Source organism: Oncorhynchus tshawytscha, linkage group LG10 (assembly GCF_018296145.1).
Source record: "Oncorhynchus tshawytscha isolate Ot180627B linkage group LG10, Otsh_v2.0, whole genome shotgun sequence".
Taxonomy (NCBI): Eukaryota; Metazoa; Chordata; class Actinopteri; order Salmoniformes; family Salmonidae; genus Oncorhynchus; species Oncorhynchus tshawytscha.
The window spans coordinates 53403962-53419565 of NC_056438.1; the positions used below are offsets into that span (position 1 = coordinate 53403962).

The 15604-nt window shown below is 40.9% G+C and overlaps 1 protein-coding gene across 5 annotated transcripts in view; it reads left to right on the top strand.

Moving 5' to 3' along the window:
* The window catches only part of LOC112259594 (nuclear receptor coactivator 2), a 65758-nt gene that overhangs the window by 20799 nt on the left and 29355 nt on the right, over positions 1–15604 (top strand). For all 5 annotated transcript variants that reach the window (XM_042328756.1, XM_042328755.1, XM_042328754.1 and 2 more), the window contains exons 2-3: positions 11883–11993; positions 14174–14346. In XM_042328756.1, coding sequence (XP_042184690.1) covers positions 11902–11993; positions 14174–14346 — 265 coding nt within the window. In that variant the 5' untranslated portion in view covers positions 11883–11901. The remainder of the gene's footprint in view (positions 1–11882; positions 11994–14173; positions 14347–15604) is intronic.

Sequence of the window (15604 nt, forward strand, 5' to 3'; positions counted from 1 at the left end):
GAATGTTTTTTTTTTTTTTACAATCTCTTATAAAATGGCTTAAAGTTATGTATAGTAACCCTAGGTGTAAAATAGTAAATAATGGCTACTTCTCAAAGTACTAAACTGCCAAGAGGAGCAAAACCATGTTGTCCACTATTGGGAATATCTTATTTTTATGGCAATCGCAATGTTATAGCTATTCATTTCGGATCCAAGAATAATGTCAAGGGGTTGGAAAAACAAAGGTGTCATTGTACGCTGATGATTCATGTTTTCTTTTAAATCCACAATTTAGATCCCTCCACAGCCTCATTGGGGCGGCAGGGTAGCCTAGTGGTTAGAGCGTTGGACTAGTAACCGGAAGGTTGCAAGTTCAAACCCCCGAGCTGACAAGGTACAAATCTGTCGTTCTGCCCCTGAACAGGCAGTTAACCCACTGTTCCTAGGCCGTCATTGAAAATAAGAATCTGTTCTTAACTGACTTGCCTAGTTAAATAAAAGGTCAAATTGAAGATCTTTTCTAACCTTTCTGGATTACAACCAAATTATGATGAGTACTATATTACGTATTGGATCACAAAAAAATACAACTTTTACATTACCGTGTAGTTTACCATTAAAGTGGTCTGATGGTGATGTGGACATACTCAATATTCATGTCCTGAAATAAATGACCGCACTACAATACATTTTAATAGAAAGTTAGTAAAAATAGATAAGATCTTGCTACCTTGGAAAGGAAAATGCCTGTGTATTTGTGGAAAAATCACTCTGATTTAACTTTTTACTAATATCTGAGTTTAGCTATTTGCTTATGGCCTTGCCTACACCTAGCGACTGGTTTTTAAAATATATAATTTATTTTTATTATATGAGCAAAAAATATTCAATTTTATTTGGAATGGCATACCAGATGAAATTAAACGGGCCCATTTTATCTAATCAATATGAATTTGGAGAAAATAAATTAAATATTAACACATTAAACCTCTCACTAAAAGAGTCAGTCATACAAAGGTTATACTTAAATCTGAACTGGTCCTCTAACAGATTAGTAAGAATGTCTCACCCCATGTTCAAGAATGGCCTTTTCCCCTTTATTCAGATTACAACCTCTCTCACTTTCAGTTATTTGAAAATAATCTCCAAAATATTGCTATTTTTAAAACAAGCTATAGGAAGTTGGTTCAAATGTCAGTTTAATCCACCAGAAAAGACAGAACAAATATTATGGTTAAACTAAAATATACTCATTTGATATATATATATATATATATATATATATATATATATTTTTTTTGGGAAAAATGTTAAGGTATAATTTCAAGATATCATTAATAGGACTGGTGGACTTGTCACACATACAGCTAACAAAACTATACGGAAATGTCTGCTCTATCAAAATTAGAACCAACTAATTGCATTACCTCAAGTGGAAGAGGGGAGGGGAGGGGGGGGGAGTAAAACTTGTTATTTGTCAGCCCTGCATTAAAGACCAAAGTACACCAGTTTCATTTTAAGGAAGAAAAAATTGATAGTTGTGCCATATAGATAGCAGAGATTTTCAATGTACCTATTCCATGGAACATGGTTTATGAACTGATACGTAAAACATCCCTGGATTCAAAATGTTTGCTTTTCAGTTTAATTTATTATACATTCTTGCAAAATAGAATGGAGGGGAAAAAATGTGTACACACACACACACTTCCGTTCAAAAGTTTGGGCTTACTTAGAAATGTCCTTGTTTTTGAAAGAAAAGCACTTTTTGTCCATTTTTAAAATAACATCAAATTGATCAGAAATACAGTGTACACATTGTTAATGTTGTAAATGACTATTGTAGCTGGAAACTGCAGCTTCTTTATGGAATATCTACAGAGGCCCATTATCAGCAACCATCACTCCTGTGTTCCAATGGCACATTGTGTAAACTAATCCAAGATTATAATTTTAAAGGACTAACTGATCATTAGAAAACCCTTTTGCAAGTATGTTAGCACAGCTGAAAACTGTTGTCTTGATTAAAGAAGCAATAAAACTGACCTTTAGACTAGTTGTGTATCTGGAGCATCAAATCAAATCAAATTTTATTTGTCACATACACATGGTTAGCAGATGTTAATGCGAGTGTAGCGAAATGCTTGTGCTTCTAGTTCCGACAATGCAGTAATAACGAGCAAGTAATCTAACTAACAATTCCAAAAAAAACTACTGTCATACACAGTGTAAGCATTTGTGGGTTTGATTACAAGCTCAAAATGGCCAGAAACAAAGACTCTTTCTTCTGAAACTCATCAGTCTGTTCTTGTTCTGAGAAATTAAGGCTATTCTATGTGAGAAACTGAAGATCTGGCAAAACGCTGTGTACTACTCCCTTCACAAAACAGCGCAAACTGGCTCTAACCAGAATAGAAAGGGGAGTAGGAGGCCCCATTGCACAACTGAGCAAGAGGACAAGTACATTAGTGTCTAGATTGAGAAACAGACGCCTCACAAGTTCTCAATTGGCAGCTTCATTAAATAATACCTGCAAAAAAAAAAAAAGTCTCAACAGTGAAGAGGTGACTGCGGGATGCTGGCATTCTAGGGATAGCACTGCTGGGTGATTTTGAAAAAACATAGTCAATCGATCAATAATATAAACATTTTTGCGAAAATGTAATTAAAGAATTATACATCTGTAGAAACTGAGAATAAAGGTTTCAGAACTTTTGTGAAAAAGCACATTTTTATGTATGTAGAAGCCTAAGTATTGTCCATTACTTTACTCCAATTAGGGGGGGTTAGGAGAAAATATATATTTACAAACAAATATATGGGGGATTGCAAATGATGCAGACAATTACATTGATGGAAGCTACACTATCTGCAGTATTAAAGCTGATCTACCCCCTAAATAAAAGCCAATAGTGTTCCTCAACTTTAGTCGACGGTGGAAATGGCTGAATGGTCCGTATTTTGAAGTACGGTAATTAATAATGCTAATAATTGACTGCATTTATGTAGTGCCTTTCCAGATGCTCAAAGTGCTGTATTGGGGGTGGAATAACAATGTGTAGCACTCATTTGGGATGTGATTTGTATCTTCTGACTGTATAGAGCTGCCACCTTGTAATGGAATGAGGATGTAGGTTAGGCTCTGTCCATGCATCCAAGCAGCCAGACAAACAGTTGTGTATTTGCTCTTGAAACATGTCGCCCCACATCACGGGGTCATGGTGACCCTCCAATGCAGGCTGTTTGCAATGGGTTGCATCCCAAATGACACTCTATTCCCTATGTAGTGCCATAGGGCTCTGTTCAAAGTAGTGCACTATATAGGGAACAGGGTGCTGTTTGGGACGCTAACTCTTTTTACTGATACTGCTTTCACACAGGATTTACAGGATTTTGCCAGATTTTTAAAAAACTTTTTAAAACATTTTTTAAACTACATTCTCACCTGCCTTATATTAGTACCAACAAAAATAATTATTAATTTGTTTAGGCTGGTCCTAAGACTAATACAATATATTTTCAAAACAATAGACTGGTTTATTTTGAGTTGAATTATGTTATGTCCAAATGAATGAAATCAATAGTTCATTATTTTGTTCATTTAACCTCTTGAAACTATGGGGGCACTATTTTCATTTTTGGAAAAATAACATTCCCAAAGTAAATGGGCTATTTTGTCAGGACAAGATGCTAGAACATGCATATCATTGACAGCTTAGGATAGAAAACACTCTAAAGTTTCCAAACTGTAAAAATATTGTCTGTGTATAACAGAACTGATATTGCAGACGGAAGCCTGAGAAAAATCCAATCAGGAAGGGACTCTTATTTAGAAAGCTCTGCGTTCCTATGCGTCCCTATTGAGCAGTGAATGAGATATCAACCAGATTCCTTTTTCTATGGCTTCCCTAATGTGTCTAGTGTCACAATACATAGTTTCAGGCTTTTAATTTGAAAAATGAGCCTGAAAGACAACATTGCGTCAGTGGTCAGCTGGTGGCTCTCAGTGATTTGTGCGTAATGGACAAATGCGGCCATAGTTTCTCTCTTTCCTACTAAGAAGCCACCTGTCCCGGTTGATATATTATCGAAAAGATATTTGAAAAACACCTTGAGGATTGATTATAAAAAACTTTTGCCATGTTTCTGTCTGTTTCTGTCGTGACCGCAGTTTCCGGTGGATTTCTCAGCCAAACGTGAGGTATTTTGGCTATAAAAATAATCTTTATGGGACAAAATGAACATTTGCTGTCTTACTGGGAGTCTCGTGAGTGAAAACATCCGAAGCTCATCAAAGGTAAACGATTTAAATTGATTGCTTTTCTGATTTTCGTGACCAAGTTGCCTACTGCTAGCTGGACATAATGCTATGCTGGGCTATCGATAAACTTACACAAATGCTTGTCTTGCTTTGGCTGTAAAGCATAATTTCAAAATCTGAGATGACAGGGTGATTAACAAAAGGCTAAGCTGTGTTTCACTATATTTCACTTGTGATTTCATGAATATGAATATTTTCTAGTAATATTTTTTGTCCGTTGCGTTATGCTAATTAGTGTCAGTTTATGACAATTCTCCTGGATCTGGGAGGGGTAGTTCTAATTAACTGACACGACACACCTACCTCGATCAGTCAATATATATTTTGTAGTAAGACTATAACAGAATAAAATATATTTTTCTTGTCTAGCTAGCTAGCTATTGCTAGCAATTGAACCATAATCCCAACTCATGACGTTACTACCCTGCATGAATCTGCAGGTAGCTAACCAACCAGGTTCAATGTTAGCTAGCTTACATTAAGCTACAACTAGCAAAGCAAATGTCTGAGATGCCAATAATATTACTACACAGATCATACACGTAACGTTAGCTTGCGAGCGAGCCAGCCAGCTAACAGTACACTTTAACTTTAAATTAAAATGACTTTCTGACAAAATAGAAATGTGTAATATCTGAAAATGTAGCTAGGTAGACTACCTTAACCGTATGCATGGATGGACGCTTCTCCCTCTGTCACAATGTTATGGTTGCCCTTAGTTTGAAGATGTAATCAGGCGACAGGTGTTTTCGCCATCTCCCTTAGCTATCGTACTCTAATTCCACAGATTTTCACTGTCCACCAGACAGTGGAGAGCAACCCTTATGCAGTTCTTCTGCGTGATATATTTAAAAAAAAAAAGCTGTGTTAGAAAAGATTACCTACACATGCTGACCAACTCAAATAGACAGAAGCGTGCCACATGGCCGACCAATCCAAACTAATCTCTCGGCATTTCCAGCCCATTCATTATCTCAGCCAATCATCGCTAGCGGGAAGGTTGCTGGCTTTTTCTGTGGCTAAACTAGGCTTGTAATTTTAACAATTTTATTTGTATTTACAGATGGCATACACATTTTTTATTAAGCCGCATGAAAGTTCACATGTTCCAGAAGGCATATCTGCCAAAAAAAAAACATTTTTATGTTCAAATGGCTCTCCTGTGAAGTAATGAAGCGCGACATATGCCTAGTTTCCTGGAACGGGTCACAAATGTTCTAATAAATGAGCCAACTAGACAAGATGTTCACGAGCAGCACTCAACTTAGCTAACATTTCCACAGCCTAATTGTAGCCTTACCAATATCCAAACGGAGATTCAGCGAAAACAAATATTTAAAAATGTTTTTATCAAGACGAGTCCCCACGCGTGTCTCAAAGCAGTGCTGAAATGATCGTCTAGTTGACCACAAGCGGGTAGACTATTGCTTAAAATGTATTACAATGATTTGATGACTTTGGTAGTTTCATTAAGCAACAATTTGATACATGCCTTCAGTTGCATTAGCCTACTTTATTCCAATATTTTCATCATTCGGTGATATTTATTCCGACATGAATTATTTATGGATCTATCCATTTGTGGGTAAGAGAACAGTGCCTGCTTAATGGTGGGCTATGTGAAGAGATGGGAGAAATGACATGCCTCGCAAAGTTTAGAACTGGCAGGAGGACGGTTAACTGGCACTGCCTAGCAACCATCAAGTGTTTTTAAGAGCAAAGTGCGTGCCAGTGCCGCCTCCAGCATTACAGCTACGTTTCATACTAAGCCTTATGCAGAACTTTACTGAAATGATTACTAGGTCGTTAGACGTAAATACCCGTTTTGACTTGATACTGACAATACCTTTCAGATATAAGGAAAGGGTGTAAAAAAAAAAGAAGAAATTCACGATTTTTATGGTGAAGTTGGCGGAAAAGCGACTTTAGTATAAAAAAAGATGAGTCAAGTTTGACCATGCCTCTGGTATTGTATTACCACTACCTTCAGTCTCATCTGTTGTCTCTTCATCAGGGTTAGTTCATTTTACTGAAATCCCAAATGTATTACCAGTCAGTCCACTCACTATATATTTTAGGACAGCTCAACTACGGTGGCTGAAGAGGAACATGCAACAATTATTGGAACACAGAACAATTAATGACAGGGGCTGTATCCCAAATATATAAATTTGGTATTGCATTGTCCCAAACACCTGCTCTGACTGTGAACTCCATGTCATGGTGCTTGTGGAATTGTATGCTTGAACTTGATGTACTAGTGCCCCTAAATGAATTTAAAACTCGGGCACAAAACTTTCTTCAGGAGAATTGTGTTGTGCTGATTGTATGCTTACATTTCTTGGCCAGGTCTTCCTTGCAAAAGAGACTGCCTCAATTGGCTTTTCCTGGTTAAATAATGAATAAAAATAAACATTGATGGAAATTGGTACAGACTTTGGGTTGTGGCAAAGGTCTTCAATGTTCATTAATGCATACAGTACAGCGTTTAGGTATGTACATTCACAATCAGTTGAAGCTTTACAGTAAAAATGCCTTGTCATTAGGAGCAAGGAAATATGTTTCCCTGCATGCATGGTTTAACATGGACATTAATTGACATAATTACAACTAGGGCTGTTGCGGTGACTGTATTACCGCTACACCAGTAGTCATGACCGCAGTAAAATTCCACGTGAATCGTTGAGTCACTGTTATCTCCTTTTATGCACTCTGGACCTACTTTGGTAGTACCCAACTTGCTAATAACCATCAGTTCCTAATGGTTGGTACTCAGGGCTGTATTGTCCCTCTAACCACTCTGACATAAATGCAATCGATAATCACATCAAACACTTATCAAAACACTAGGCCTATCGTACTTTTAAAACTCACCGTACTGTGATGATCACTTTGAAGAAGCAGGTTGAAACAGTGTAAAACATGGTTGTGGTGGATGTTGTTTTTAAAGCCTAACACAATGAAATGGACAGGGGTTTCTATGGTGATGATTCATTCAAAACACTCATGCATATTAGAGCATAGGCTTATGAATTAAAATGATTGTGCCATTATACAATTCATAGCCTCCTGCATATTACGCATGGCAGAAAAACATGAAACCAAACTGATTTAACATGTCTTTGGTACTTTTATTGGTCTGGCCTTTGAGTGTGGACTGTATTATTATGCGTACTGAATGGACCGGTTACATTAAGCTACGCTCCAACATTTCTATCCATGAGTCTGGGAGAGAATGTATAGCCCTAGGCGATGCTGTTGGTTCATTGATTGTGCAGGGCGCCTTACAGTTCCACTACAATTAGTGAATTTGATTTGAATAGCGTACTAAGAGTGGATTTAAAAAAAAAAAATTCTAGAATTAATTGGGTGACAGTACCTTTTTTTGCTATACAGAAAATCTCACCACCCTGCGTCTCCATCTTCTCTCTCTCCGTTATCCCTTTCTCGAGCACGCAGATGGACTGTCAACATTTTAGTGAAATATGCTCTGTTGCGAAAACATGTTACTAATCGATGTGTTTTCACTTGGTTTTCCAAATGAAGTACCGTGTAGCTGCAGGAACAAGGTTGGAGAGCCCATGGCATACAGAGTTTGGGCAGAATATCTCCTGCTTCGCTGTCAAACCGAAGTAGCCAACAAAACAGACAAGCTGGAAAGTGCACCGCCTCCATTCGCTTTTCGAGTGCATACTCTTTATTTCCCCTGCCAGTGTTCCTACCCATTTCAAAATCGAAACTAGTTTTTCATATTAGTAAAGACAAGATTATTCTCAGTTTAGTCTGATTGGTGAAAGTATGATTACTTGATGAGAGAATAGCGTGTGCAGCCCGAGGCAAGGAACAGACCACAAGCAATTTTTTGTTTGTTTTTGTTGCTACTTTCTCAAATCATCAATATCCTATAGTCGCATCATGCAGCCCATTATATGTTTTGATTTATAAGACATTCAAATGTTTGTATATCACAAAAGTTGCCAAATAACTCTAAATCTAGCATATAGGACCTGTTTCAAATGATCACCTTTACCTCATCATAGCCACTTTTATATTGCTACTCACTCCATAACAGAAAAATATATGTTCTGTATTATTCAGTTAAGGTCTGTTACATGACAATAACTGGCTGACACAATTTCATGACCGCCACAGCCCTAATCACAGCGTCTCAAGATGCTTTTATGATCGGTTTCATTTCTTGAGAGCTTTGATACCACCCCCTCTAATTTAACTGAGCAAGTGAGAAGCCCTAACAATTAATTGCCTGTATAAATTTGGTAAGCATGCATAAATGAGAGAAGTAGACTGAGACTTCTCCTCTTCCTCCCTGCTGCTGCCGATTCCTCCCCCCCGTCCTCCTCCTCCTGATCTAATAGTGCCAGCGTAGTCTCCAGCAGGGATCTATGGGCTGATTATTCATTTAGATGAGCAGGGAGATTTGCCCCAGCTGGCGCTCTATCTGCTCAGTGGCAGGTCCAGGCTGTGTGTTATGTAATGGTCAGGTGATGTGCTGGCCTGCCTGGGCTCTTAGTACACCAGTCTGCTATTCCACCAGCAGCTTAGATCAGCTCAACGCTAGGCTAGCCGACGCGCCAGGCTAGCTGACACGCCCTAGAGACGCGCCAGGCTAGCTGACACGCCCTAGAGACGCGCCAGGCTAGCTGACACGCCCTAGAGACGCGCCAGGCTAGCTGACACGCCCTAGAGACGCGCCAGGCTAGCTGACACGCCCTAGAGACGCGCCAGGCTAGCTGACACGCCCTAGAGACACGCCAGGCTAGCTGACGCGCCTAGCTGACACGCCCAGGCTAGAGACGCGCCAGGCTAGCTGAGACACGCCAGGCTAGCTGAGCCCTAGAGACACGCCAGGCTAGCTGACACGCCCTAGAGACACGCCCTAGAGACGCGCCAGGCTAGCTGACACGCCCTAGAGACGCGCCAGGCTATCTGTATATGTAATGAGACCTTGACTAATACTACGGTTTATTTTGGATGTGTATTCATTCATTTTTTATTGCATTGTTTTTTTTAGGATATAAGGGAATTAGATGCAGATCACTGCAGATGTGTATTTTCATGAGTCATGATGAAACGGCTCTCTAAGGAAATTGTGTTAGTCAGAGATCTGTAATTCTTATTGCTTACCGCAGTCATTCGGGGAAAAGTGGTGTGATGTTTGAATGAGGCCAGCAGTCTGTCCATGCAGGTCAGTTGTGATCATCCTCTCTGTGTTTGAGTTCACCGCCCCTTGTTGTTGACAGATCTTACTATTGAAGCATCAGTCAATGCAGGAGCTGAATGTCAGCCTAGTATCAGTCCGTGCAAACCAGGCAGGGTAAGGAAGTAGGTCTGTTTGGACTACAAAGGGGCTGTGTCCCAAACGGAACCCTATTCGCTTTACAATGTACTACTTTGGCCATAACCAGTCCTATGGGCACGGGTCAAAAGCAGTGCACTATGAAGGGAATAGGGTGCCATTTCCAGTGTCGTTCGGTCTGGCCTGTGTATACACCCTTTAAGAGGCGCTGTTACTTCTGTAATTGACAAACCAATAGCATTGACTGGTGAAGAGTCTTGGACAGACTAGTGGGGGGGTACTCTCGCCTCTAACTGCAAACAGAGCAGAAACACAAGGCAGCCATACACTCTCGGTCTTCCTCCCTCAGCCTGGATTTGATGGGAGACAGAAGCCCATGCAGTTACACAGCCATACAAATTGCCTTATGAGGTTACGTGGCTGGCTGGAAGGACATATACTAGATACAGTGCCTTGCAAAAGTATTCATCCCCGTTGGTGTTTTTTTTTCCTATTTTGTAACATTACAACCTGTAATTTTAAATAGATTTTTATTTGGATTTCATGTAATGGACATTCACAAAATAGTCAAATGGTGAAGTGAAATAAAAAAATGTACTTGTTTCTAAAAAAAATAAAAACAGAAGTGGTACTTGCATATGTATTCACCCCCTTTGCTATGAAGCCCCTAAATAAGATCTGGTGCACATAATTAGTTAGAATCCACACAGGTGGACTTAAATAAAGTGTCACATGATCTGTGTGTGTGTGTCTTTCTGTTCTTAAAAGCCCCAGACTCTGCAACACCATTAAGCAAGTGGCGGCACCATGATGACCAAGGAGCGCTCCAAATAGGTCAGGGACAAAGTTGTGGAGAAGTACAGATTTGGGTTATAAAAAAATATCCCAAATTTTGAACATCCCAGTGCGCACCATTAAAAAATGGAAAGAATATGGCACCACAACAAACCTGCCAAGAGAGGGCCGCCCACCAAAACTCACGAACCAGGCAAGGAGGGCATTAATCAGATGCAACAAAGAGACCAAAGATAACTCTGAAGGAGCTGCAAAGCACCACAGTGGAGATTGGAGTATCTGTCCATAGGACCACTTTAAGCTGTACACTCCACAGAGCTGGGCTTTACAGATGAGTGGCCAGAAAAAAGCCATTGCTTAAAGAAAAAAACAAGCAAACACGTTTGGTGTTCGCCTAAAGGCATGTGAGAGACTCCCCCAAACATATGGAAGAAGATACTCTGGTCAGATGAGACTAAAATGTATATTTTTTTCCATCAAGGAAAACGCTATGTCTGGCGCTAACCCAACACCTTTCATAACCCTGAGAACACCATCCCCACAGTGAAGCATGGTGGTGGCAGCATAATTCTCTGTGGATGTTTTTCATCGGCAGGGACTGGGAAACTGGTCAGAATTGATGGATGGTGCTAAATAAACAGGATTCCCATGTGTCTTCCAGAGTTTTGAGACTGGTACAGAGGTTCACCTTCCAGCAGGACAATGACCCTAAGCATACTTCTGATGCAACGCTCGAGTGGTTTAAGGGGAAACATTTAAATGTCTTGGAATGGCCTAGTCAAAGACCAGACCTTATTCCAATTGAGAATCTGTGGTATGACTTAAAGATTGCTGTACCCCAGGGAACCCATCCAACTTGAAGGAGCTGGAGCAGTTTTGCCTTCAAGAATGGGCAAAGATCCCAGTGGCTAGATGTTCCATGCTTATAGAGACATACCACAAGAGACTTGCAGCTGTAATTGCGGCAAAAGGTGTCTCTACAAAGTATTGACTTTGGGGGGGTGAATAGTTATGCACTCAAGTTTTCTTTTCTTTTTGTCTTATTTCTTGTTTGTTTCACAAGAAAATAAGTGGTAGGCATGTTGTGTAAATCAAATGACACAAACCCCCGCAAAAATCCATTTTAATTCCAGGTTGTAAGGCAACAACATAGGAAAAATGCCAAGGGGGGTGAATATTTTCGCAAGCCACTCTAGGTGAGAGACGGAGAGTCATGATTAGCACCCATCTCAGTCTCTCTCGTTGGTAAAGACTTTCCCTACAATTTCTCATTGTCCTAAACCGCGTCTTGTTTCATACATAATGTACGACCATCCAATTACTTGCAGGTGCTAGGGTAGAAAATGTACTCCTGAAATAAAGGTAGATACCTGTACACTGTTGAATACTCCAGCGGTTTGTTGTGTTTCGATCTGAAGATCTTCGTCAGCCTTGAGCTTTAATGGCGTCTTCTTTCTCTCCCTGTAGTTGGTGATATTTGCTGAAGATGAGTAGTGCGGGGGAGAACACCCCCGACCCTGCTGCCAGGGGAGAGTCCCTGAAGCGAAAAGAATGTGGCCCAGACCTCCTGGGGCCCAGGTAAGATCAGCTGTCAAATATACACAATATAAGTATGTGGCCCAAATTGCACCCTTTTCCATCTATAGTCTTTAAGGGCCCTGTTCAAAATAAAGTGCACTTTATAAGGATTGTGGTGCCATATGGGACACTACCTTACAGTTACAGATTCCTCTCCAATATATGTGTGAACGCACGCACCTCAACGAACGAACGCACGCGTCTCAACGCATGCGTTACAGATTTCTCTCCAATATATGTGTTAACGCACGCACCTCAACGAACGAACGCACGCGTCTCAACGCACGATATATATGTAAGACGTTTGTGTGTGTATATGATGTAAGGTTGCCAGTAAAGATCTCCTTTTTTTTTAATGATTAAAGTGAAAACCTGGGATTGGCCATACAATCAACACACGCACGCGTGCATCTCAACACACGCACGCGTGCATCTCAACACACGCACGCGTGCATCTCAACACACGCACGCGTGCATCTCAACACACGCACGCGTGCATCTCAACACACGCTCGTCTCAACTCACACACACACACGTGCGTCTCAACTCACGCACGCACACGCGCGCCTCAACGCACGCACGCACGCACACACACAACTCACGCACGCACACGTGCGCCTCAACTCACGCACACGTGCGCCTCAACTCACGCACACGCGCGCCTCAACTCACGCACACGCGCGCGCCTCAACGCACGCTGAGGATAAGTAAATGTGGGCAGTTCTTCTAACATAGGCGGCGCGGTGGTTTCAATTTTGGGGAAGAATTTTCACAATAAAAATACACCTTTATAATAAAGCATTCCATGCATCCTCACATTTGCAGACCTAATGTGATGATTAGATTGGACAGTCATAATGTAGGCTATTAATAGAACTCAATCAATGTATGCAAAAAAGACTGTTTAGTGCAGTGGCTTAGAGAGCCTACATTTTCTTTGCACAGGAAAATGTCCTTTGCATGAAATGTATTTATAAAAATCTACTAAGCTTTATACAACTGCAGCCCAAAAATGACAGGGTAGCCTACTCTGCTGACACTGACAAATAAATAAAAATGACATCGTCTGATCCATATAATCAGCCTCTGAAAAGTGGAGACTCAAATACAGTACGAAGTCCATCTAACCTGGAGGAGGAAATTATTTTCTAAAACGTGGCACTGGCCCAATGTATGGCCAATGTTCTCCACTGGCCCAAATAGATGGTTACTTTTCACTCAATTAAGAATTTTGGTAACTAGACAGATGATTCTTTTCATTACATTACTAACCATTTGTATACCTACTTTTTTATATTGCCATATACCTTGCTGGTTCTCTCTGCTTTTCATTGAAAGTCGCAACTCAACAATCATCTATTTGGTATTTGCCTCACACTCTGCCCAAATTGCTAGCCCTTCCGACTGTAGACTGAGTTTTTTTTTTAAAGAAGCTAATGATCCTCTGTGGACAAATCATGCTTTCTGGTGCAGTAACCTATTTTGCATGATTTTATTTATTAATTTATAGACCGGGGTAAGCTAATTACGCTTTATCATTTTTATTCAGTTTACTTTAGGGAAAGCTTAGCTTCCCCAAGCCTTATGGATGTGCCACCTATATTCTACTATCTTTAAATTGCTCATCGGAATTCTGTAAGAATGACGCCCGCCTTTGCATCCGAGTTGCATGTTCAGTTAAGATGAATTATCCTGAACTAAATGTGATTTCTGAGAACCGTGAGTGGACGCCTTAATCAGGTTATGCAACCAATGCCTATGGGTCTGGTACATTTCTGAAATGTCTGGTTTATTCAAATGCTGCCGGTCAAATGTCCAGCGCCACATTTTCCTAAAGGAAACCCTGTTACAGATCACTCTCAGATGAACTGCTCTAGAAGGTCATTCAGCAGTCAGGTCCTACGCTGATCATATAGCACCCTTTCAAATAGCACCCTATATAGTGCACTACTTTTGGCCAGAGCCTGTCCATTCATACACTGGTCAAGCAATGGCAGAACAGAGTGACGTTTTTGTTGGGGGGGTGGGCCGTCGGCTAATCTTCAGGACGTGTATTGGCTATCTATGTAGCTTGCTGAAGCTTTGATCGAAAGACGCCACATGTATTGCTGTGAAAGCGTTTTTCCTAATCCGTGTGCCCTCCCTGCCTCGTCATCTTACCTGTACCTCTGTCTCCACAGCCCCAAGCGGAGCACGGAAAAACCGAACAGGGAGCATGAAAACAAATACATTGAAGAACTGGCTGAGTTGATCTTTGCAAACATCAACGACATTGACAACTTCAATGTCAAGCCTGACAAATGTGCAATCTTGAAAGAAACTGTGAAGCAGATTCGTCAAATAAAAGAGCAGGGTAAGGTTTTATTCTCTGCTACTGAGTGACTTGCCCTTCATTGTAAGCACACACATTCCTATATGATACAATGACCCACGTTCTTCATAGCAATGTCCTTTACTGTATTTTGTGTGTGTGTATTTTAGTTAGCTGAGAGATGCGTTGTGGGTTCCTGATGACTCAGTGAGATGTGTGTCTGTGCTTGGAAGGCGTCTGGGGGAGAGATGTGCTGAAAGGGCAGGATGCCTGTTTGTGTGTGTGTGTGTGCCTACCTACTTTTTTGTGCCTGTCTGCGTAGAAATCCAGACTGCTGCCTGGAAGGGCAGACGGCAGCAGATCAGACACACACACACAACGGCAGTGAGTCAGTCAGATGAGATGCTCTTCATGATGAAGAAGACAAAGAAGAAGCCTGCTGTTTGTGATTCACTGACTGGATTATGTAATAATGCGCAATGTGATGCAAGACTCCAAGGGAACTGGTCTGAATTGGTGTGAGCGCCTGTGGCAGAGAGAGGGCGAGAGCTCTAGGCTGCATCTCAAACTGAGCCCTATCTCCTACTTTTGACCGGAACCCTATGTATGGAATCGGGTGCCTTTTTTAGGACGCACCCCCTACTGTATAATGTGAAAAAGCCTCCTACTGTTCCAGCTTTTGATAACATGTTAGTATGAGAGTTGGCTTACTGTATTATACAGTGTGTTGTCATTGTCTGCCGTGTGTGCAGCTGCAGTGCATACAGCAGCGTGCAGTGCTGTGACGATTCTCAATATTGATTGATTTGTCACTCTACATTGTAGATATTGATTTTGAGCGTTTAAGCTAGCGCACAGCTTCCCACCATTATGTCGGTCACACAATTGCACTCAATTTTCTTAGCGCCATTTGTACAGAATGTATTTATTTGTGGTTGAATGCAGGTTATACTTAATGGCGGTTCTACTGTAAAATATTGGCCAGTTCAGTCTCAAACAGCAGTTAAGGGCTGCGTCCCAGATGGCACCCTATTCCCTATATAGTTAACTTATTTTGACCAGAGCTGTGGACCCTGCAAGAGCTGTATGGGCCCTGGTCAAAGGTAGTGCACTATGTAGGGAATCAGGTGTTATTTGGGCCAGAGGCAAGAACAATCCCAGGTATGGTAGCTACAGCCGTACATGTGTTATGTACCACAGACTGGGAGCCAGTGCTCCATCTCCTCTGAGTTGGTGTCTGAAAATGTGCGTTGTGTGTTTAGTGATTGAATGGAGAGTAATGTTAAGCTCTCTGCCCAGG